This window comes from Ascidiella aspersa, chromosome 6, assembly GCF_963924565.1.
Source record: "Ascidiella aspersa chromosome 6, kaAscAspe10.2, whole genome shotgun sequence".
In the NCBI taxonomy this organism is placed as follows: Eukaryota; Metazoa; Chordata; class Ascidiacea; order Phlebobranchia; family Ascidiidae; genus Ascidiella; species Ascidiella aspersa.
The window spans coordinates 15,815,520-15,840,944 of NC_139452.1; the positions used below are offsets into that span (position 1 = coordinate 15,815,520).

Sequence of the window (25,425 nt, forward strand, 5' to 3'; positions counted from 1 at the left end):
AACGTTACCAATTATACTTGGTTAGTCATACGTATTAAGGTTTTCGCAACCCAAATTGAGTGGTTTGGGTCGCGACCCGCTATTCGCGGACCCCTGTAGGCTACTAACAAACATATGACTTCTTACATACATTTTTGTTTAATGACTCAAAATTGGCGTAAAGTTTGTCAAATACACCTAAATTGCGATTATTTACTCGATCGGTACAAAGATTCTGCAGATAATTTTTAGAATCCCGATTTTAAACTTTTTCTTGTCAATCATATTTGTTATTGGCTACAAAAATTAACATGCTTTAAACATTAGAGATTGGTCTCCCTTTAAAAAATATAATAAGGTTAGCCAAAACGCTTTTTACCCCTTTCTAGTTAAAAAAATATTTGAAATTTTGATTATGGTATCGAGATTCAACGCCATCTTTGTCTACGAGTTATTGAAGCACACGTGAAGCTTCGTCAGCGGGATTTAGCTTAGTCCTCACGTGCCTCCACTGAAATGGAGTAGTTTGCTGGTGAATTATTGACAAACGATTTGCCACAAAAGTTGAAAATCGTTTTCGCTCATTGCCAATGCTGAATAAAACAGCGTTTGAGTCTGTCCAAAAAACAGATTCACACTCAGGGAAATTTTTCTTAACCACTTGTCAGCTTTTATTGCAAGAACAGCTGCAACAAGTTCCAACCTTGGAATGCTTTCACTCTTTGGTGGCGTGACCTTGGCTTTTCCACACAGAAAAGAACAATAAAGATCATGAGCATAATTTTCTTGACGAAGGTGAATTGATGACTGATAGCATTTTCCTTCGGGTTAGCGTAGTTTCCTCTTTAGTTTCCTTTGTACGAAATCCAAATGTGTCTCGAAACACATCCCAGAACACACCAAGCACACGCTCTTGAATCCCCTACTGCGGAAATATTTCCTTCATTGACTTTGCCCTTTCTGTTTCAGGTATGGCATCCAAAACCGCTTGGCTGTTTGAAATCCATTTTGTAAGAGAAGGAACCCACCTTTTTGTAACAACAGACTTAGTTGGGAGATGGTGCTTATGGCTTCCTTTTCTGTGGAAGCAGATGCTAAACAATCATCTACGTAGAAATTGTTTTTCACTAAGTCAAGCACATACCTGTCGAACTCGTGTCCGAACTCGTCGGCTGTGTGCTTCATGCAAAATGTGGCACAGCATGGAGACGACGCGGCTCCGAAAATATGAATCAACATTTGGTGAAGTGGGTCTTCTTTCCATGTTGCCTTCTGGCCACCACAAAAATCTAAGCGAATTGGCATCGCTCTCCTTGACTCGAACTTGGTGGAACATCGCTTCCACATCACCGATAATCGCAATCGGATTTTGACGGAATCGGGTCAACACACTGATCAAACTATTACCGAGATCAGGGCCTTGCTATTAACGAGATCAGGGCCAAGTTGGGATTTCCAGATCTCCAGGTTCCTTTTGAAAATCTTGATATCACGATCTTTGAATTTGGTGATCAAGCTCCACTGTCTGAATTCGGTTTGCTTTAATGTGTCCCTTGTCTGGAGAAGGACCGATCAGAGACCAACCTTGAGGTGTTCGAGCTGCAAATGGCTCCTTTTTTCCAGTTCTAATTTCTAAGGTTCGGTGAGCATATGGCGTATCGGTGTCAGTTAACAACATTATTTTCTGTCTGTCAACTCTTGGCATATCCAGTCCCTTTAAATGAGGTAAATGCTGCAATTGCTCTTCAGTAGGATAGGTGTATGGACAAACTGGAATATGGTCCACAGACATTGCGTCTTCTATATCAATGACTTCCTTTCCATCCATGGACACAACTTGTAAATCAACTCCAATTCCTTCTAGTATCTTTGGTCTTCTGCCAAGTGTATCCCCATTTGTACTCGTTTTTGTTTTCCAGATAAGCCAAGCATCTGTACCAGCTTGGTATGGCAAAACGTTGAATCTGAACCAATATCAAGGAAAGCATAGGACTTCACTTCCTTGCCATTGGCGAAAACCTGACAGGGACAACACTCATATAGGCGCTGTGTCCGTCTTTTACTCTGTTACAACTCATTTTGGATGTCGAAGGCACGTCATTTTCAGGTGGGTGCCTCTCTCTCGCTTCAGGACTTCTTGAGACAGGAATGCTTTTCGGAGGCAAATGCAGCAGTGCATGATGCCTTCTTCCACAGCCTTGAAAGGTACAGGTAACTACTTCTTTACAAAAACTACTTCTTTTGAGTCTTGCAATGTGGCCATTCTGTAAACAATTAAAGCACAGATTCTTTTCACGTAGCCAGTTGGCTCTTTCCGCAACTGTCTTTGCCTTTAAACATGGACAATTTACAAACAAATGTGCATGACTGCAAAACAAACATCTTGGTACAGGCCTAGCAAAAACTGGCTGGGCTGGCGCTCTGTTCACCTTTGTTACAACGGTGTAAACAGAGCTCCTTTTACCCCGTTTGTCTTTCTTTCTGCTTCTTTTCTTCTCTTTTGCGAGGAACCAACAGCTTTCCAAAAACAGTATTGGCAACCTCGGATTCTTCTTCAACAAATTCTACCAGATGCTGGAAGTTTGCTTCTTTACCAGACTCCCTGAGAATGGTAGCCACACGTCGCTTCCACAGATTCTGTGAACATTCAGCTTTTCAGTTCCAAGTTTCTGTTCCTTTTCAACATGTGATGTTCTTACCCGTGCCTTCTCAAGTCTAACTTTAGCTTCAAGTCTCTTTGTACTGGATGAGGTATTTGACACAGTCTTTGCAACACTTCCAGAATGATGTGTAGACTTCGAAGAGTGTGAGCTTTCACTAGCAACAGGAGATGTTAGAAATGTCAAGGAACTCGAAGTAACGTCATGTCCAATCTTATCTATCAGCTTTTGTTCAAACTGCTTAATTCTATTTTCCATTTCCATTTTGCCATGAATGACTCCACATAATTGCTGCTGGAAATCATCATCATCATGCTTTTCACCATGTGGTAACCAGTCCAAAAACTTTGAATAATTATTTATTGGACGCACTGAGACTTGTTCTATTCGTTTAGTAACTGATTTTACGAATGATGCATCTTTATACATCATTGCATTTTCGGCAGTTCTGTACCAATCATTCAGCAGATCTTTATCATGCTTAAGTTCCTGCATTGAGGGTGCAGCATGTTTATGTAGCTGAACTGTTCTCCTATTCACAGGAGAAGATTTATAGGAATGTCCACTCTCACTTCCGGGCATTGTGGGCAAAGTGGCTTGTTTTTCTTAGGGATTTAATTATTATCTTCGGTGCAAAACGTTTACAAAAAAAACGTTTCCAAAACTTCAAATGTAGCGTCTACTTCTGCGTCCAGGCCTACGCAGACCCCCAATCAGGTACTTCAGGTTTACAATTCGAAAACGCGCTCTCCTACACTGTTCTCTTCCCCCAAACTCCACAAAGGTATCCAACTAAAACTTTATTACTGGTGACACGCTTTAAAGGCTTAAAATGGCAGGACAAGCACTTATGTAGGCGAGTGAGCGGTTTTCTAAATCAACAAATAGGCACATTATATATACATTTTTCAACACAAAACAACAAATAGCACAAATCTCACCGAAACGTTTGTGCCTGGGTCTGCAGTTAAATGTGTCGGTACGAAGCCAAACTGTAATTATAACATGATATTTAGGCCAGTTATAGTTGGCACAATGAAAACAATCGCCGTAACAATGAACAATAATGACCATTCTTAAAATTATTTCACACTGAGTTAAGTTTACATGTACATTTACAACGGTCAACACAACACTTACCAAAATACAGCTTGGGTTCAAATTACTTTCAATTACCACAGCAAACGTAACTTTACACAGTTAAGCTTTTGAATTACTTCTGTGACATTAACAATAAAACATTAGCAGCTAAAAAATTCAGCAAACAAAACGGCTACGTTTCCAACAAAAAACGAGGCGACATCATGACCGCATGAGGCGGTGTATTTAACCATTTAAATTACACAAAAAAGGGAACAGTTTACAATAATGTAGATTTGCGATGCAAAAAATTCAAAACATTTTTGAATAGCTTGATAATCTTAGAAAAAACTTCTATGTTAATAGCTTACTTCTAGCTATGTTAATATCTTTGTTTCACAGGTTTTAACATTTGACGAAGAAAAGGCTTTATCTGAATATATATCATCACGTCTGCAAGGATGTTCTATGGTCTTTGCAAAGAGCAAACACGAAAATTAGCATACGAATTTGCTGTAATGAAGCACTGCTCAATTCCGGAGTCTTGGACACGAAACCAAATGGCTGGCGGGGACTGGCTTCGCGGTTTAAGGAAAAGGTTCGGCAACCTTAGTCTGCGTTATCCAGAAGCCTCGATTATGGCACGAGCAATGGGATTCAATCGACATGCTGTAGGCTCCTTCTTCGCGAATTTAAAGGAATTTCATAACAGAAACGGAGCTATACCTCCACAAAACATGTTCAATTTAGACGAGACTGGGTTGTCTACTGTAAATAATCCAAATCAAATTATTGCTGAAAAGGGCGTTTAGCAAATTGGAAGAATTTCTTCTGCTGAACGTGGTGTACTCATAACCATGTGTGGCTGCATTAACGGTATAGGTAGTACACTTCCTTCAGTATTTATATTCCCCCGAGTGCACTTCAAAGACCACATGCTAAATGGCGCACCACCTGGAAGCATAGGCTTGGCATGTCAGTCAGGTTACATGAACAGTGAACTGTTTCCACAAGTCTTAAGTCAATTTGTTAAGTACATGAATGTTTCAAAGGCTAATCCTGGAATAATGTTCCTTGATAACCACATCAGCCATCTCTATCAATTGCAGCAATTGATATTGCACGTGAAAATGGCTTGGCAATTTTGACCATCCCCCCCCCCCCCCTCATTGCAGTCATAAATTGCAACCTCTTGATGTTGCACTATACGGACCATTCAAGCGTTTTTTCTTATCGTTTGCTGATTCCTGGATGACAGGCAATAGAGGAAGTGTCATTTCTATATACCAGGTGGCACAACTTGTTGTTTAAGCTTTCAATAAATCCTTCACTATAGAAAATATTTTATTTGGATTCAAGTCTACAGGGATTGAATATATTCACAGATGGTACATTTCTTCCTTCCCAGGTCACAGATATACCTCAGCCACAAAATGAGAAAAGTGTTCGATCCATGATAAATCCCGACTTGCATTGTGTGTCTGGACCACACTTGGATCAATCTTTATCTTCTGAGGATTCGGCTACTCTTGTCTCACTACGCCCATTTCAACGAATAGCATCCACCGCCAAACGTTTTAACAAAAGGAAGATAAGGTCACTCATAATTACAGACACTCCTGAAAAGCAAAATATTGTAATTTTTTGCAAACCAAACCGGTCTACAAAACTTCAATCAGCACCACCAAGCAGCAGCAGTGAAGATCACATGATGTCTATTTATAATGATTCAGAGAGTGGTGAGGAAGATTTTAGCAGCAGTGACGATGATGAATCTGTGGAGGTTAGCATTCAACATCCTATATCTTTATGTACCTTTGTTGTAGTGAAGGTTAGGCCTACATCAGCGGCCATGAAGCATAGGAATTTTATGGCCCAGATTACTGATGTACCAGATGACGAGGAGGATTATGAAGTAACATTTCTTAAAAAAATCTGATAAAATCAATCAAGGCTATTCATTTCCAAGTAGAAGACTTGGCTTCTGTTGGCAAGAGTGATATCATAGCTATTTTACCGCCACCAATGCCTGTTGCAACCACAAAAAGACTGTCTGGTATTCTGAAGTTTGAAACTGCCTTGTTGAGCTATGGTTTGTAATTTCGCCTATCGCCTCGGCATCCCTATGTGGGATTTGTAAATAAAACTTCTTTATTGTTTAATCGTAGTACATCCTGCTGCATTTATCAGTAGTAGCCTAGCGTTATGTAAAGGCAAAGTGTCCATTGAAATCCATTGCGACATCATCACTATCGCGTTTATGATTGCATGGTGGTCTGTCCTTAGGTTTTTAACCTAAGCACCAACTTTGAAGGCTAGAAATGACTTAATTGTTAAGAAACTGGACATTCTACGGCAACTCTAAGCCCTTTAACCGAATAACAGATCACCATGCAATCATAAACGCGGTAGTAAAGACGTCAATATTTATTCTAAGATACATAGTCTTTAATTTTCTTATATACTTTGGTCGCTATATGTATAAATTTAACTACGACTATGTAAGTAGTAATATAAATAAGCAGGCAAATAATGCAAGTGAAAATTGCAGTTGTATTGGACGGTTCTTGAGTTCTTATTCAACAAGATGTTGTGAACCATTGGTGTTGTGAACCCCCCACCCCTTGAACCAATGGTCCCCATGGGTGGGGACCATTGGTTCACTTTAGTAGCATTTTTTGAATGCAAAATAAACAACTTTTCTATTTTTATGTTTTTAGTTAAATGCTATGGTATGTTGAAGGAAAGATTAAAGTTCATGTCAAGACTTATAAATCCCATTTTACTAGGAAAATAAAACCTGCAGATGCAAAAACGTCAAAAGTGAACCACTGGTCCCACATCTCCCCTACCGATTAAATTAAGTTATGATATGATTATGCCTAGCGCCCTAGCACGTATAGTCGTTGCTTAAGTAGGGGCTAAAGCTCACAATCACGAAACATTTGTAACTTGTTGATACAAGGTATTACGAACCGCACCGGGCAATATAACATATTGATTCTCAAAAACCAGTCGTTTTGAGAAAACCTACGTATTAATTTACTAAAATATTGTTCTTATCCGGAGATATTGCCGATTACGTAACGTTACTTTACGTTTATCAAAGCGTAACTAAAAAAGTAAAATTGACGTCATGTCAATTTCTTTCATTTTTATGTGATATGACATCCAAAAGATTTAAATAAGTTGTAGGCTGATCTAACATAATGCGTTTGGCGTTACAGTGAAGTTTGTTGTTTATTAAATTGTTCTAGGTATGTCCGATAATATCGCATGAGAGCCGATACCCGATGCCAAGTAATAGTAGGCCTATACCCCTCCGCTATTGGGGTGGTATCGGTAAAGATTCGATACCTAATTAATGAATTAAAACAGCGTGGTCCAACTTCTTTTCATCGCGGGCCAAACAATTTTTTTTTTATCTTGCGGGCCAATGTTTTTAAATATCGATTTTAGGCTTATTGCTGGCAAATTATACATAGCCCATGGCAGTGGTTCTTAACTTTTTTTCAGACGCGCCCCACTTTGATAATTTTCATAGCCTTTCGCCCCCCTACGAAAATCAATTCGGCATTTTCAATTAAATATCACTAAGACAACTTGAAAATAGTAAAGTTTGTTGTCGGCGCGCGAAGCGCGAAAAATATTGAGTTTAATTGGTTGAATTGACGCTAAACTGTAAATTTAGGAGGGTTTTCAAATTGATTTAAACAGTACGTTATCTTGTTTCAAAAGATGTGACGACACACAATACAACGGCCATATTGCAAAAACATTATAGATTCGCGCAAAAAAGTTTGATTCCCCCTGTTGCAAGCCTTTTGTCATATAAAAAATATGGATTAAAAATAGTTTGAACGGGGGATGACTTTCATCGTTTATCTATAAGTTAGAAAAAAATGTAATTAAATAGGGCCGTTATACATTCGATGATATGAAAACATGCAATGGCACTCAAAGAGACTTTGAGCTAAAACATTTCGCGCGAGCTCGAAAATTTTTTGCAGGTTTATTGTAAAACATCGCAAAAAACAGAGTTTGTAGCCTACAGCGCTGTAGGAATGGTGTAAAACCCAAACGAAACGATTAAAATCATTGCAAAAAATTTAAATATTAACTTGGAGCTCGCGCACCCCTAAGAATTGCTTGGCGCCTCCCTTGGGGGGCGCACCCAGAAACGCTGGCATATGGCTTATTTACTAACTTTGAAATCTACACCTTTGAGCTATGGTAGTTATGAAATCACGGGATCATTTACGAATTTTTTTTTGCCCCCAAAATTGAAGTGATATTGCTAGATCGCAGCAAAGCGACCAGTTCGCGGGCCAAAAAAGCGGAACTCGCGGGCCAACTTTGGCCCGCGGGCCTGCAGTTGGACCACGCTGAATTAAAATATCAGTTATCGGCAGGGCTGCGGAATCGGTTAAAAATAACCCGAGTCCGACTCCGGCTAAGCAAATAAACTCGAGTCCGTCTCCGGTGAAATGTGCGATTTTGTCGTGTCTTAAGTCCAGCTCTGACTCTACAGCTTGTATTCTGCCAATTTACGTATATAACTAAAATGGATATTCAGCAATCGACTTATAGGGGTATCGTATAAGTCATTCACTCACAATACATCGTTGGAAAATATTAAACCATATGCTATTCCACCTTTACAAATTTCAGTTGGCGGCCATATCAGTTTTCAAATTTGGTACTGTGCGTGCGCATGTCGGACTCGGGTAGTTTTAGGTGGTCTTACTCGAGTCCCGAGTCCGACTCCAGCAAAACAAGCCGACTCCCCGAGTCCGACTCCGCCTCCGCAGCCCTGGTTATCGGTATAACATGTGTATAGCGTCTTCCTGAAAGGTGTTGTTTTACAAAAAAAAAAAACGAAAATACACCTTTGAATTTTGTGGTTGTTTGAAAATATATCTTTATACAGTATACACCTATAGACTCAAAATAATTGGTCATTAAACCTATAAATATGAATAAATACATGACTTGACATATCTCAGCGTAGCCCAACTACAGACCCGCTGGCCAAGTGTAGGTTTGAGAGCCAGCAATGAAATCAAAAATTAATTTTGCGTGGTTGTTTGCAAACAGCTAAATTTTATGCAATTCAAAAATTTAGCTGCAGGATTTGCCATCTAACTTCATTTGCTATTGATTGATTTTACTTGCATTTAAGCTATTTTGCAAATGACTTGACTTACTTTGGTTATGGGGTATTTACACATAATATTTTACAATACTTATTTGCTGAACAACAGCTTTGGCATATGGCTAATATCATGAGCAGACCTAATACCTGTTCAACTTAAAAAGAGATTCACTTAATACATGCTTTTTTGTGCCAGGTGCGAACTTTGACGTCATTTTGCTGCAGCTATTCAGAGGTGGAGATAATTCTTGGGAGGGGTGGTGAAGATAGTGTGCCAAATGCGTCAAAGATACTCTTTAGGTAAAGACCAATTTATACGAGAAAAGCACGTTTCTTGCAATAAATTTTTAAATTCTAAATTAACAAATCAAAACCACCCGTTAAAAACGTCGCCTAAATGGTATGACATACTTACAGTTTCAGAAATTATTGATCAATTATAGTTTAAAGTTAAAAAAAATAAAATTTTGTGTAAAAGTGGTATAAAAACAGCCTAGCGACAAAAGCTTTACATTAAAACCAAAGATCGACGGCACAATTGTTTAAAAACTTTATTTGGACTGAGAAAGCACAGGTTGACACAGTGATACACCTCGACAATACACTCCACCCCCACAGTTTTTATATTTTTCCACAATGATTGCTGTCTCGTAACAATTCGTTTAAATTAGTCGCGACTGTGTTGTTAGCTCGCGTTAGCTTTGTTAGGAATCACCCGATTTTTATCAAGCTCTTCTCGCATTTCTTTCGGTGCTCTCGTAGAGTTACGAGTCGCCGCAGCGAGTTGGTTTTGGGGAAGCGCCTTTGCTTGTGCGGTGAATTGAAGTACACGTCTTCCTTGAGCGAATGCAGAAACGAGTTCATGCTCTGGTTGGCGCTCGCTACCCGACCGCTGGCCTCGGAACGACTTTGCTCGCCAGTGTCCAAGACCGGGCTGAGGCTCGCAAAGGGTAACCTTGTGCCCAGGTTCCATACATGGGCGGCAGGGTTTGTCTCCGGCTTCTTGGCACTTTTTGGGCTAAAGTTCCGAAACCGAAAAGTTCGTAACTTGGCGCTTAAGTTGTTCTTCTTTTTCGCCAGCACCTGTGTTGCGCTTTTGCCGGTTAACTGATTGGAGCTGCAATCAAGCAGCAGCCGAGTGTGCATTTCCGTTCTTCCGGCCTTTTTGCCAGTCCGATTGCCGCCCTGATTCGTCTCGATCGTCGTGGTATTTTTAGTCAGATCGGGGGTGCTTGACGTCACGCTCCGTCGTCGGTCCCATTGGTGGAACCAGCTGGTAATGTTACGCTCGAATACTTCCGCGTCGGCAACGTTCTAGAGAATGTAACAATTCTGTTGCAGTTTCGGAGCAAAGCAAAATACGTTCGGGTGGAAAGATAACGATTTTATGCGCTTTTTGGCAGGCCAAATCGGGAATTGGGCGTTAAAAAGGCGCTTATTTGATTGATGTAAACGATTTTAGCCTTTAATCAAATCTCTCAATTGATATACAAACGCGGCGTCCGCTATGCCTCAGTAAGAAAAGCCGTTGTTTTTTTGTTTTTTTATTTCAGTAGCAGCTTGACTACAGTGCGCCTAATTTGCGGTATTTTAATAACTTGACTTAACTTTAGTCTTAACAAGTAAAATATACTTTCGTGTCTGTTTTTTAAAACACGCAGTATTTATCAACAACAAATGAGTTAAACTTGAATAGTTCAGCATCTATTTTATTACGCAAAATTAATGTTGACTTAACTGGCTATGACGAAGAACTATATTAGGGCTTTCATTAACTATGCAACATTAATGATTTTTCAAATAAAAAGTGAAGGCCAGCAAATAGAATAATTGTGAAAAATGCCATCAACATTTAAGTGATTAGGTACCCATATTATAAATAAGAACAAAAGTTGGACTGTAAGTTCGGAATAAAACTCTGATGTCAATCAGTCATATTACCATATAACGATTGACATATTAGTTTTTGCCACCTAAAAACAAACAACCAGACACATAAAAACACAGTGTCATATTGTGAAACTTTATTCGAATTAATTCTATAAACACACGCAGCAAGAATCAAATAAAAAATATCCACGCAGTTTATTCTTTGACCACGGTAAATGGTGTCGACATGAATCCTAGTACCCTGACAGCCTGACAACAATAACGCCTTACAAATATACATTTGTCTTGTCCAAACAAAACAGCATAACAATGTATTAGCAATGCGAAATATAGCAGTTAAGCCCAGAAAACAACATTGCTGTCTTAATCTCAAGTTCCGTAAACAACACGCTATCTTAATTTAAAGTTCAGAAACAACATTGTATCTTACCATTCGATGCTGCTGGAAATTTGAGGCCGTGGCCAGGAACGGCGACATATGAACAACAGAATTTAGGGAGCACTGGCGAACTCCCAAACCTTGCTGTAGTCCTCCACAGCAGGCCAATAAGCGCAGGCCGTGGATAACAACAGCAGCACGAGCTAGCAGCACCTAACCCTAGCAGCAAGATATCGGAACTAATAGGCTCGACCACGGCACTCTGGAACTGCAAAGAAAAACGCGGTGTGAGAAACGACCCAGTCGACTGTTGTTTGTGCGCGCCTTGATTGGCGATACAGACTATGGCGTCCTGCAGTGCCGGAATAATCGGTTACCAAAATAGTCCATGCACAGCTTGCCTGTGACCCGCCTCTGCGAGTAGTTGAGAAGTCCTATAGGCCTTGCCCTGCGGTCGAATTGTTTGGAGCTGTTGTTATTCACCGTCTGGCTATTATTTTCTATGACGCGGTTAATTGAAAATCACGAACTGGTACAAAAGTCTAGTTCCGTTTATGAGATTGTTCGGCGTATTAGGATACGACATCCTGCGTTCAGCGACTAAAATAAAAATAAACAAATTACGTCGGGTGATTGCAACTTCGCTGCGTTTTGTTGACATGTAGCCTAGGATCTGTGCCAAAGAGTTTAATAAAAAAATGAAAATCATATTTTACCTAGCAACATGTAACATTTCCGTACGTTGTGAACGATATTAAAACTAAAATTCCTGCATCCTTCTGTTAAAGTTAAATTAAAGTTACAAGCGACATGCAGTCGAGAAATCTATGTCAAAAATCGATTTCGCGCTCAAGCTGTTGTTGGCTACACTTGCAACCAGAGTTCAGATCGGATCGCAATTCGTGACGTCGTTCATTAGGTCATAAAGGTCGTTGTCGAATCAATACCAGCACAAGAGTAAATGTCCGCCAAAACAATTTTTGTAATTGCGTTTACAGCTGCGATGTGTGTAAAGACGTGAAAGGAAAGTTTTTCACATTTGAAACACTGTCCTGGGTTCAAAAGTGGGAATAATTTCTATGTTCGGCCTAAGAAATTATAAATATTATGGTTGTAATTAAAACATTGCGTACATAAACTTTCGTCCGATTACAATTGAGACTAGTGCGCAGCTGATTTTGAGGTACGACCTCGGTAAGTGATTATTTTCAATCTTTTGCATTTTGTAGTCATTTACAACCTTGAGATTCATTTAAACTAAGGCTGCTGTAGCCTATAAAAAAAGCTGTTCGCTAACATCTGCACCAGCGCAAGACTGTCCATTGTCTAACCTGCACAGTCTAATCAAGCTTGCAATAACTACTAGCACCTTTGAAATGGCGTTGAGCGAACACGGTTGCAGTTAGCAAACACGGATTGATCTGTTTCATCATAAAGAGGTGATAACGAGGCATTGTTACGCGACGTGAAACAATTGGCTTTTAAATGTCATTGTCTGCGTGTCTTACCCTTTAGTTTTTAGGAGTCCTTAAAAACACAAATTAAAGATAACGAAAATATTGCTATAAGCAAAATAATTCAAAATTTTAATGTGAACACACAATATGACCTATAAAGCAAAAATATCTAAAGCAAAATAATCTATATTATAATATCATAGCATATGGAGTTTAGACCAACTACACAATATGTCAAATAACGCAGTAATGTATACGACAGAAGTACGTCTAAAATCGTTTGAATAAAACCTAAACCCAATTTCGACGTTTTTTCCGTTTTTATTAGATTTGGCCCTACAGTATATTGGTCTTTTACCGAACTGTGTTGTATCCCGACATTAATGTTCTTCTATAGTTACTGTCTTATTACTGCAGTCCATTGGAATTTTGTAACCTTTCCGAAAACTTTTTTACCGTCTTTCTGATCTATACGGGTCATAAACGCACCTCAAAATAAAATTGAACTAAAAATGTATGACCTAGTAAATGTAATGCAATCTTGTTTTATTTTATTCTAGATCTTATCGTGGTGTATAAATATGATTCATTTTGGCGTAGTTAAGTCGCATCTCTGGAAGTTTTAGAAAGACGTGTTTTGATTCTAGTCTAATCTTGTAGATATATCGGTTACGCAAACTTCCAGCAGTGATCCTTTTAGAAATGCACTGCCAGTAAAATATCCCGAATAATATTGCACCAGCACAGCCAGCCAATTAATCCATCGCGTAAACACGAGTAATTAGACTGACGACTCTTATCTGACGAGGGACCGCCGCCGACGCGGAGGCTCTGACCTTGAACGGGCCCGAAATTGAATCGTCACCTTGACGTTCCTGACGGAAACAATGCGCCAGCTCCAACACAAAGGCGAGAAACCTGGATAGAACTTTAAAGCCAGCGCTGGTGTATAGACGAAAAAGTTTTCCCTATAAAATCAACGATGACAGTACACAAGTCATTGCAGATCAAATTTGAGCTTGCGTTGTTTAGATGAATTCCGCTAACGAATTGCATTGTTGTCATTACAAGCAAAGGTTAGGCAATGTAGAAATATAATACTACGATGGTCATGAAAGTTCCTCAATATGCTAATTAGTTCGCCTAATTAATTTTTATATATTTTGCTAATTGTGGGCAAATGCTACAAATGTGCCCAACTGTGCAAACTGTCAGCATAACTATACCCGTAATAATTCTAGTGAGGTGGCGATTGAGATGAATCCAGTCTGAATTCCTGTTTTCCTGTTAAGATTGGCATTTTCACATATTCACATTACTTGAAAATGTATGATGAATATGCTAACTTACCTGTAATTGCCTTGAGACCTGCATGCACCGGTGATTATTGAAATGGGGTCATCTCGATTCGCCGTAATGTAGGATTGCTTCCTAATCCGTTGAGCCGAAAGCGATTTAACGATTAGGAAAATAATTATGCAAACCCGAAATAGAAAAGCACAGAGCAATAAAACCATTTACACAGGATAGTTGTAGCGACCAACAGACTAGTTACCAGTGAGTTTGAATAGAACGATTTGTTGATTTAAGGCAAAATATCTAATTAAATCAAACAGATATTTTATCATAGAACTATTAAATTGTATGCAGATTTTTTTAAATGTTTCCCTTAGGAACCTATTATGTCGATTAAAACTGGGTTAGGTTTGATTGATGTAACACGCCTGTTGAATGCTTTTACCGCCCCTTTAATCAGTCCTCCTTTCTGCGTTTACAGCTGTTTGTAATAAGAGCAGATTGCTGCAACTTTGAAAGTGTTATATCCTTAGTTCGTTTTTCTTCATCGCTTGACTGTTGGGAAATTGTAACTCATCACTATGAAGTTGAGCACAGAGAAGTTCAAGAGAATGGTAGGTTGTGTTATTTTGTCGTAGATGGTAAAAAGTTCTGTTTAAGTGCCCGAGCCACAGCTTCACTGTGACCGGGTTTGTATTGTTTTTTTTGTTTACCGTTTTAAACTTATAGATTTTAACATACTTTTGTGTAATGTTTGTTAACATATAAGCCTTAACTAACAAAATATCTATTTCTTTATAGACTCTTGTCGATTTAAAGAACCTGGAACAAAATCTCACCATGTGGTTCCATTTGAAGGACAAGCAGCGAAGTGTGGCGGCCGCCGCTTTGGGTCTTCGCAGCTCCCTGCAGCAAAAGCCGTCTCTGATGTGCCAGAGGGCATCCAGGCTCGACAAATGTGCCGAGAGACACTCGAAAGCGGTCTTCGATTGCAGAGAATCCTTCAGCAGCATTAGCAGCATCAGCAGCGCGGTAAAATCACTTGTGCCCAGCGCAGGTGGAGTTAAAATGATCGGAAACGAGAAGAGGGTCGCTAATACGGAACTGGCGCTGCGAAAGAGGTACGCAGTCTTCAGTAAAAGTTCGAACAAAGGTCCAGTGCGAGGGTCAGAGGCTCCAAAAGGCCGAATTCTCACGTGCAAAACCAAAGAAGGCAACATCGTTAAACATAACAGCATTGTTATCGCGAATCCAGCAGTTTCGTCGGTAACTTGCAGTCGTCTTCAGCCCGTTGTTCCTAAGGCATCCAAACAACCGAGGAAACAACAAGTACGGACTGACCTTAACGCCAACACTTTGACGCCAAGAAAGAAGCAAGCATATCCGTCTCTTACGCCATCTCGCGGCAAGCGATTTAGTAAAGCAATGCCACTACGAAAGATTGTTACCTTGCGCGAGCACCAAAAGAGGTGCGAAATAAGAATTCGTGAACTCGAGGAAAGTGCGGCCCGCCTCAGGCAACAGAAAAGCGTTTTAGAAGGAAAACGCATTCGTTAATTATTGAAGTCATATTCGTTTATTTTTATCTTTAAGTGTTTATTGTTTTGTTTTTTTGTTGCTGTTTTTTGTTTCACAATTATTACAGATTTTATTTTTGTTTATTTATATTTTTGTTTGGTACTTGCTGCTGTTGTGCTTACTATTATATTGGACCACAAAAAGCAAAGATTCTTTGTTTATTTTTAAGTACTTCTAAAGCTTTTCTAATGTTTAGAAATGACGCCCTAATTCGTTTATTGGTCGCGGTATGTGTTATGTCAGAAAATAATAGCTCATTTGTTGTTATGGCGCAATAAATTAATCATCCCTAGATTGCCATTGTTTAAAGACTGTCTTGCCCTTTTTATGTCAATCAGTTATAGTCACAATGAAAGGTATTTTCTATTGTTTTATTTACGCTGACGCCGCGAGACTGTGCAATTAGGTCGGTAATGTGCTTTATCACGCGAGGCAGTTTCATGCTGCGAAATACAACGCACACGTCGAACACTGTAAAGTTACCAGATGTACGCAGTTAAAATAGTATGTTTAGTTTAATTGCTGTAGCTCACCACTTGAGAACAACCGAAAATTTAACCTAACAACCGCAATAACTGTTACTCTTTGGAACTGAGAAAAAATATTAGTCAACAAAACGGCTATAAATTAAACAAAACCGTGAATCATAAATCTACCTACCGTGGTTTTATTGTGTTGAAATTAAACGAAAAATTCGTGTTAGGTCCGACCTAATTGAGTGGACACGGCGCGGTGAAACGTCATGCCAGCAACGCAGTGACGCGATTTTCGTCGCAGATTAGTTTCGAAAATAAGGAGTTCTGGAAGCTAATAGTCTTTTAAGTTTCAACTATGCTTTAACGTTGGTCGTCATTATTGTTGACATACAAAAATTTCTTAACATCCCCTGAAAAAACAAACGTTTTTTGTCCTGATGGTCACAATTATTAGAATTTTTAGGTCCATTTAAAATGAATCCACATTTTTGCGTATTTTTTTCAGAGATAAGAATACAAAGTGACGTCACAATATGACGTAATGATACAAACAACCGTGGGAAACATTCGGCAAACGACAAAAAAGCCTTTATTGTTTTTAAATTGGCTAAATTTAATATATAAGAGGTCGTGATCCATTGCGAACGCAATGGCATACATAAACCGTTATGTGGTCCATTGACCTCGCAGCTGCACAACAACCACGTTCAAACAGTGCATTTGTCCTATTAACTTCTAAGTTTGGAGATGTGTTACGATACTTCAAATACATTTTAGATTCGCTCCAAAGTCTAAGAAATTGTGCTAATCAGATTAACTTTAAAGACTTAATTTGAATACGGGTATAGCAACGTACTCTCGATGTTGTGTAAAATGTTTTCCAGATACGAGATGAAACATGCAAAAAATGACAGTAAGTTTTGATTTATTTACAGGTAAATAAGTACAAAAACATAAGTTTATTTTCCTGTCAGCCAGTTGATTTTGCAACTCGTCCCCAAACAGTCAAACTCTGAAAGGATTAAAAATACTTTCTAAACTTTAACCTCCAAGTATATGTCATGCTTCGAGCGTGTGATAAATGGTCTGAAGTACACCCTTCTAAATGTCTTTCTTTTTTATAGGCCCGCCAACAAAGTCGTTTTAGAGATGCCCTTTGTAAGTCAAAATGCCCGATTGTCTGCCCTGCGTTTTCTTTTTTCGAAGTGTAAGAAACATTTGTGCTTAGGTTTTATGCTTTAAATTTATTAACAAGTGTTTATATATTGCAAATATACGAACATTACTAAGCAGCTTTATGAAAAGATAATTAGTCGTCCCAATAAGCAAAACCAAACTTACAGTTTACGAAGGCAGCACAAAAAAATATTGCTCTAAATTGTGAAAGAAACGAAAATGGAAGCAAGCAAAACACTACATATTTTGGCGAATCGCAGTTGTACCGCAGCACCCCAACGAATGTGCTAGTTACAGCTACAAATCCCTAAAAGGCATGCAAAAAATAGTGAGGAAAGTGAGCGTGTAACGTAACGTTTATTTAATTAAAAAATGGAGAAACAAAGTAAAAGTGAACAAAACAGCGATGAGATGATATATAGAACAATTAAACCACAACTATATTAAAAAAGAACCAAGTGAAATACTTGATACTTTACTTAAAGACGCTTGGTAAAATATATACAAAAGCTTAACAGATTACTGACAAAAGTGATTGGGTGCGAAAAGAGGCGATCAACTATTAAAACCACAATTTTTTTAAAATAGCTAAATTACAATAGTTACTTTTTCCACACGTGAAATTGAAAACAGCGTAAAAAAAAGCGTGACAAAATATGTGACATAGGGCTAAGCCGCAGCCGGGGTAATTTTTTTGCTTTTTTATTTAACGTAAATTAAGGAAATACCGAGATTCAGTTTGTATAGAAATTTAAACGTTGTAAAAAAACTGCTAGTACGAGTGCAAACAACAAAATCGGGGGGCAGTGAAAACTAGAATTGATAGGACATACATACATGGAAAAACGGGGGATTTCGTATGGGACAAAATGCAATTATTGCAGCTAGACAGCGCGCCAAACTACGTTAGGCAAAGTAAAACAAAGCAAAGTGCAGCTGATACCAAAAAAGAAAACAAGTACAAAAAAATATTGCTCATGTGTGTTTGCTGCCTTACAGGTAAATAGTTATTATAAAAATCTGAAAAAATATAAATCAATTTATTTAACCGCAAACTGTTTGCAAACAAAACAAAGTATTTTAAACAGTTTATAAAATGTCGGATATGATTGAAAAAAACAGTGCGTTAGGATTTATATCTTTATAAAAAAAATTGGGCCATTTATACAGTCACAACATTTGTGAAAGCAGACTATAAACCGGGCCAAGCACAAAAATTGGCCTATCATGTCCAACCAAAAAGCAAAAAAAACATTGGCATCCAAATTGTCGACGACAACGATGTCAGCACCAGTTTCCGTTCTTCGCAGTGGTGAGTTCGACGTGATTGGTGGCAAGCGAACCCAGGTCGATCGGACTTCTAACATCATGTCGCTTGTTGAGAACAAAAGCGTCGTAAGCAGTTCGCATCTATGGGGAAATTAGGGGAAAGTTAACGACGGCATTGTGTGAGCTCATTGGAAATTGTATCTAGAGCCAGTGTTGTACACCCAGACAAGTCATTCTTAAAATAACTTGAGTTTAAGTCAAGTCGTTTCGAATAAAAGCTAGCCAAGTCCTCGGTCCTAATTAGAGAAAGTCAACTTAAAGTCAAGTCCTTGTCATAAGTCTAATTTTGAGCAGCCAATAACTCTAGCAAAAATAACACAAACGCAACATGTAGCATTGTAGCAAGATAATTGTTTAAGTGCACAAATTAGGATAAATAACCCAAATTTATTAAAAATGCTAAATAAAAACGCCTATTTTTTTCACTTTTTTTGTCCAAAAGACTTAAGCCAAGCAAGTCATATCATCATATGTCAAAAAGACTTGAGACAATTTAAGTCATTTTGCCCAAAGAATATAAAGTCAAGACATTTGAAAACAGTGACTTAAGTCAAGTCCTAGACTTAAGTCATTATAACACTGCTAGTGTTGTAATCAACGACTTAAGCAAAAAGTGCGACAAACAGCAAAGGGGAGAAACAAAACAAGTAAAGTTGGTTCACTGTTCACAACATTGATTAACTCTCAGTACCTGGGGAATCTTTAAAATACAGAAGGATCATTTTTAAACAGACCCACAGGCGAAATGAATAATAATGTAAACTTGCCTTCAAGATAAATTAAGACTAAGGTTTAATAGTAAATCGCAAATGATTTCTAATACTTAAGTTCCGCCAACTCGTTAAACTGTCGAGTATCACGTCCGACAATGGCTAGTTTGTGACGTGAGTAATCGAGCAATTTATTGCCATTGAACAGCGCAAAATTGTCGAAACCGCAAAGTCTGACGTATCACGATGGAAATCGCTTTGTTTTAGAAGATATCTGAAGGCGCCCAGAGGCAAAACAAAATCCACTTGGCAAGTGGCAATGCACCGTGTTTATTATTGGGCAGTTGAGCTATATTGTGAATTTACTTTGTTGGGCCCTAAGTCGTATACCAAGACCTTAAATGCTACAAAGTTAGATTTTATGTGCAGGAAAATTAAATGTTTGTATACTTTTTTAATCTCAACTTTCTTTTACCTGGTAACCAAGTAACAACGCTCTTTTTAAGTTGACTGGGTCGAATAGAATGGCATGTTCCACAGAACGATACCGGTACCTTAACGTTTCATCTGATACCATATTTTGGTTATATGGTTTTGTAAACTAAATATATTTTTTTTACCTAAATGGGCAATTACCTGAAGAGAAATTCTTCCAGATGGCATCCTTCCAATATCATCACAAAGAGGAGGACAAACAACAGTTGCTATCTTCTTTGCCTCATCGCAGTTTTGGTTGTGGGATTTCACTGAAATGGAATTTTTCATATTGTTGAACAAAAATATTTTTTCGTTTTCATATTGTTGAACAAAAATATTAAATATTTATTTCAAAATTTACAAAACTAGCAATTAAAATCCCGTAGATCAAGTGGCACAATGTATTGTACACTTGTACAAAAAATAGTTTTAGGCATTTATAATCTGATAAAAATCCAAGTTTAATGTTTACGTGAAGGACTGTCACTTTCAGAATAGTATATATAGTTTGTTTGTACATAAAGGACCACAAAATATCTAAATGTTTTAGGAGAGCAATTTGTCCACATGTTGACTGTAATAAAAACGATGTACATAAACAGATTCATATATAAATTCGCGAATTTTATTTATTTAACTCAGTGATTCCCAAACTTTTTTTCTCGCGTACCATTTTGAGATTTTGTACAGTGTTCATGTACCACTAATTTAGGCCTACATCTGACTAGAATATCTCAAATTATTAACTATTTTAGCATACAGATAAAAAATGAGCATGTAGCTGCATTACAGTTTAACTAATGCCATTCTAGGAAAACATAAAAGCCATAAATTATACAAAACATAGTAAATAGTTTTAATGCGATGGATGTTAGAGCCAGCGCACCTCTGTGTAATAGAGAAAACAGGTGGAATTGAAACTAAATTTCTCGTTTAAACAACAGAGTAAGGGCAGATATTTTGACGAAATTTACTAGTTTGATCACTCGGATCAGGCACGATAAGATATTTTACACAAACTACACATTGCGGAAGGGCTTCTCCATTGTTATCAATAGCTACAAACCCGTACTTTATGTAAGCCTGACTGTTCTTTCGTTTAAACATGTTCCTAATTTTTTAACAAAATTTAGTTCACTTACTATTCCTCTATTTTAGAAGAAATTACAGTAGTTCAATATGATGGAAATATCAATATACAAACGACAGTACTACACTGCTATCAGTACATTATTATTATATTAAACCAGCTAACAATTAGCGTTTTATTATGTTGAACAAGATAAGTGTTACGTCATAAACGTGCGAAACCAAAGGTAACTAAAAGGAGATTACAAATTGTTGGAAGTTTTCGCAAATTTCTACGTATGCTGAAGTTAGTCGCGTACCACCTGAAAGACTCTCGCGTACCACCGGTGGTACGCGTACCATCAGTTTGGGAACCACTGATCTAACTGAATAAAATACTTACGTTTTGTATTAATTTGTAATTCAACATAGTTATGACACCATAAAAAAAATATATATAAACTTAAATAACTATATATATAACCAGAAGTAATGCTAACCTGCTCGAATTGCAGCTCTGAATGCTAGGTAAGCATTGACAGTGTCTGACACATGAATAGGAACCCTCATAACCGGAACATAAACTATGTTTTTTACAGTCTTGCAGTGGTTGCGTACACTGCCATTTTCTTCAAAGTCGACAGATATTGTTCGTAGCGGTTGCTTTCGTTTGTCGTCATCGTTTTCAGTAAGGGTTTCACTGTTAGAATTGTCTTCTTCAGACTGATCAGAATGACTGTCTGAATCACCTTCTAACTTGTTAAGTGGAAGAATAACAGCTTCACCCTGTAAGTTTTGTTGCAAAATAAATTGTGTGCATTTAGAAACTCTGTGTTGTTAAAGGACAGATAGTCTCAAACAACACTAATTTATGTGGTTCCAAATAAGTATAAACGCAATTAAATACAACACTTACTATGAGTAATTCTCCATCATGAAGTTGACAAATTATTTGTCTTAATCTTCTTTGTCTAAGAAAATATGAAACCATTTAAACACCAATAGGCAAAATCAAGCACTAAATACAATTTAAATTTAACTTACATTTCCCAACCAAAGATCCTGATGTAGTGAAGCTCTGGTTCGCCATCTAAAAATCCAAAACTGTTTCCAGGAATAATCTAAAATGGTTTGTAAAGACTTAATTTAAAATGATATTTTCAAGAATTATATCAAAACTAATATTTGCTATTCAAAATAAACATGCATTTAGATCTATATATGTGCTATGTTTTTACTATTTTTTTTTTAAATTTTAACAGTGATTTTAATTGAGTCTGGTCTGATATCAATTGATCACTGATCAGTAGAATTGAAAATGACAGAGCAGGCTTAGCCAGGCAAGAAAATACTTTATCATGTTAAAAGGTCATTTGTTATGAATAAACAGAAGGATAAACAAAAACATATACAAATATGTATAAGGTGCTGATAAGACTTACAAGTGCATCTGCTACAAGCGAATGGTCTATAGACTTTTTGACAATGGTTACACCAGGACATTTTCGGAACTGGCGTTGCCAACAAATATATTGCTGGTTATCTGGAGATCTTAGCTCATAAGAAACTTCCAAGGTTTGGGAAAATGTCTTTGGACCTAAAAAAACAGCAAAAATTAAAAATACTTCTAACACTAAACAAAAAAAATGAATGGATGGATTTAAATAACAACAAAAAACATTAAATGGTCGAAATTAATTATCTTGTAAAACTTTTAACTTTTTGATGGCACTGTTTTGTTTTTTAGGGTTTATTTTTTGAGGTACAATTCAAATGTAGTAAGGATATCAAAGCTTATACGAAAGTAGGTATGATACCCACTTTTTGATATTCTTACTACGTCTTACTAGAACCTCCAACCATTATGCTACAATACAAATGTTTGGCTAAATCATTATATAGTTTACTAGGGGTGACATCAATAAATTTAAATAGAACAATAGTAAAACTGCCCGATTCACCCATAAATGTACCAACAAATTCTTACTCTGTAATGCTGTTGAAAATGGAGAGTTAGAAATGTTGACTTTTGAAGAGAAGGATTCTGTGCTGGATGATTCTTCTTCATCCTCACTAACAAAGGACTGATAATAAGTTTTAAAATGATTGTTACTGTATGGACAAACAAGTTGTTTTAAAATAGGACTGACGACTGAATATAATAATTCATATAAATAAATTATTTAAATTATTTTATGAAAGAAATAACACATACCTTGATTTGTCTTCTTTGTCAGTAAAACTAAGATGAATTTTCCTTCTCTGGCTATTTCGCAAACTTGAATGTTCTCTTGAGAATGATGTTCCAACCTTAGTTTGTATGTAAACTTTTTTTAATCAAATTTTCAAATTCTTACTAGTTATAATAGAGTTGGGATTTGCACTCACTGCAAGCTAAATGCAACAATGGTTGTTGTTGTATGACCTATTAACGGTCTTTAATTGTTGATCTGTTGCGAATTCCTTTCAACTTAAATAATTTTGTCAAATTGTTTAACATGCAAAGGGGCCTGTACATTCTAAAAAAAGCATGCACATTGTAAAAAGTTTATTGCATTCAGTATTGTGGTAAGCAATTTAAACGACTAGGAAATATTTATTAGCGTACATTTGATTATTTAAAGGTATATCTTAAGATGTTGCTCTGTGGAAATGACATTAAAAAAATATCTGGTCTTAAGTGATTTATAAGAACTGATAAATGAATATCCCATAGCAGTCAGGTAAAAACGTTAGTTTGTGTCAGACACAAATCTGCATATAAATGCACAGAATTGCTGTTTCAGAAGTACGTGAGTCAGTATATGCGCCAAAATATGAAGTCACATCCAATCATTAGTGAAAAAAAAACAGTCTGGACGCAAATTTTTAGATCTGTACAAGTGCTGATTGGGTTGACAGCCTGCCAATTGAAGAGTGCAAATTTTAATTATAATATATTCATTTTTTTATTGTACCTCAGTGCAATTTAATGGCGGTGGATTTTGTTTGGGTGGTAGTGCAACTGTTGAAACCACTTTCTCTGTGTTATTGTTCGAGGCTGCATGACCGACAGGCTTCTTAGATCTACCACTTCCTTAAATACCAATAAAAAATTTAGACAAATGTTAAAATTGAAAGGGGCAATATAACATGAAGGACATTCATGCTACCCTAAAACCTATTTTTTCTATTATGTGTGGAATATTTAATTATATACATTTTCATAAGGCATAAAGGGTAATGCTAGCAATATAAATATTGTACTTCATGTTACCTCTAAACCAATTCCCAATACTCCGGAAAAGAGACAAACCATTCACAGAGTCTGAAGTGTCATTTAAATCTGTAAAAATGAATATGTGCTGAAAAGGAGAGGCAACAATTTATTGAAAGTGAAGAAAAATAACATAATGATGAAATTACACATTCTGTATATATATATGTCAATTTACTTCATTTATATTGCCCAAAAAAATTCAATGGCTATAACTCTGGAAGATATTTTAAACACGTAACTTGTTGGCATTACGGTCTACCTAATTTATAATATTGAGGGCTACTCACCAACACTTAGCTTTTTTTTTACTGAGCCCGACCTTGAAATATTGCTTTCTGATGAAGAATATAAATTCCTGGCAATATATGAAGGCGAGTTTTCAGTGACATTGTTACTGTTGTTTAAATTTCCATAAGATTTTAGGTTTACTGTGTATCCTGTTCTCCAAGAATAATCTTCTTCTGTGTAGTTGCCTTCAGTGCAACTTGGAATCACCACTACTTCATCAGTGCTGTCCAATACACTGCTCAATACAGAAGTATTGGCATCATTCTGTGGAATTAAGTCATCTTCAAAGTATTCATCAAGTGAGTTGTCATCATCATTAAAGTCGCTTAATGAACTTAAATCATCATCAAGACTGTCCAAATCTTGTGCCGCTTGGTTTGTGTATGGTGTAACAGACCCAGAAAAAGCCATTTATATTTTAGAATGTTTAAGAGTATACCAAAGTTAAATCATCTATAAGCAAAACGTTTATGTATCAAATTATAGCACTGAAGGAACAAAGTCAAGCAAACGGGCCAATATATATTTGTTCTGCTAATTATATCGTTGTTAGCTACTCAAATACTATACTAGGAGTAGGGGCGCTGGTCTAGAATCCTACCACAATTATTAAATCAACGCACATTATTTGAGTTAGGGTGCGGGTTGGCGTTTGGGTAAGGGTGGGTGAAGTATTATTATATTCATTATTTAATAATAATACTTGACCCACCCTTACCCAAAACGCTAACCCACACCCTAGCCCAAATAATGTGCGTTGTGGTAGGATAATCCTACCACAGTTCTAAAATCAACGCACAAAATTTGAGTTAGGATGCGGGTTAGCGTTTGGGTGTAGGTGGGTCAAGTATTATTATATTCCTAATTTAATAATAATACTTGACCCACCTTAACCCAAACGCTAACCTGTACCCTAACCCAAATGGTGTTTTGTTGTGGTAGGATTCTAGACCAGCGCCAATACCTGCTTAATGCCTGCGAAGTATTACTAAAAATTTCAAAAAAATATAATTACATTGCTTAACTTAAGTGAAAACGAAACAGTTACATCCAAGTCGGTTTATAGTAAAAAAGTTAAATCTAAAAATAGCGTTTGATGGAAAACGAGATAAGATCAACGAAAAAAGCAGTGACGTCACGAAACACGCAAAAGATGATCCATACCGCC

General features: G+C 37.2%; 3 protein-coding genes across 3 annotated transcripts; 1 reads left to right on the plus strand and 2 right to left on the minus strand.

Annotated features, from left to right (window-relative positions):
- Positions 1 to 9,412: 9,412 nt before the first annotated feature.
- LOC146140452 (uncharacterized) lies at positions 9,413 to 11,350 on the minus strand. The gene is made up of 2 exons (XM_083392318.1): positions 11,195 to 11,350; positions 9,413 to 10,188 (listed from the first exon to the last, which is right to left on the minus strand). Exons 1-2 carry the CDS (start codon positions 11,240 to 11,242, stop codon positions 9,586 to 9,588), a joined length of 651 nt encoding a protein of 216 aa, XP_083248444.1. The 5' UTR covers positions 11,243 to 11,350; the 3' UTR covers positions 9,413 to 9,585.
- Positions 11,351 to 14,477: 3,127 nt separating this feature from the next.
- Positions 14,478 to 15,453, plus strand: LOC146140453 (uncharacterized). Its single transcript, XM_083392629.1, has 2 exons — positions 14,478 to 14,510; positions 14,698 to 15,453. The coding sequence occupies exons 1-2, from the start codon at positions 14,478 to 14,480 to the stop codon at positions 15,451 to 15,453; spliced, it is 789 nt and encodes a 262-aa protein (XP_083248755.1).
- A 1,734-nt stretch (positions 15,454 to 17,187) lies between these two features.
- Positions 17,188 to 24,705, minus strand: LOC146140454 (uncharacterized). Its single transcript, XM_083392630.1, has 11 exons — positions 24,257 to 24,705; positions 23,967 to 24,035; positions 23,668 to 23,786; positions 22,926 to 23,020; positions 22,698 to 22,783; positions 22,153 to 22,307; positions 21,755 to 21,831; positions 21,627 to 21,681; positions 21,211 to 21,496; positions 19,802 to 19,911; positions 17,188 to 18,536 (listed from the first exon to the last, which is right to left on the minus strand). The coding sequence occupies exons 1-11, from the start codon at positions 24,666 to 24,668 to the stop codon at positions 18,411 to 18,413; spliced, it is 1,590 nt and encodes a 529-aa protein (XP_083248756.1). The 5' UTR covers positions 24,669 to 24,705; the 3' UTR covers positions 17,188 to 18,410.
- Positions 24,706 to 25,425: the final 720 nt, after the last annotated feature.

Bases quoted from the DNA above. Each gene is read 5' to 3' on its own strand.
- LOC146140452 (XM_083392318.1), bottom strand. From the start codon at position 11,242: ATGTCGCCGTTCCTGGCCACGGCCTCAAATTTCCAGCAGCATCGAATG. The intron at 10,189-11,194 runs GTAAGATACAAT...TACATTCTCTAG, and splicing joins ATTTCCAGCAGCATCGAATG to AACGTTGCCGACGCGGAAGT.
- LOC146140453 (XM_083392629.1), top strand. From the start codon at position 14,478: ATGAAGTTGAGCACAGAGAAGTTCAAGAGAATG. The intron at 14,511-14,697 runs GTAGGTTGTGTT...ATTTCTTTATAG, and splicing joins CAGAGAAGTTCAAGAGAATG to ACTCTTGTCGATTTAAAGAA.
- LOC146140454 (XM_083392630.1), bottom strand. From the start codon at position 24,668: ATGGCTTTTTCTGGGTCTGTTACACCATACACAAACCAAGCGGCACAA. The intron at 23,787-23,966 runs GTAACATGAAGT...TTGGTATTTAAG, and splicing joins TATTGGGAATTGGTTTAGAG to GAAGTGGTAGATCTAAGAAG. The intron at 21,832-22,152 runs GTAAGTCTTATC...AAACCATTTTAG, and splicing joins CGCTTGTAGCAGATGCACTT to ATTATTCCTGGAAACAGTTT.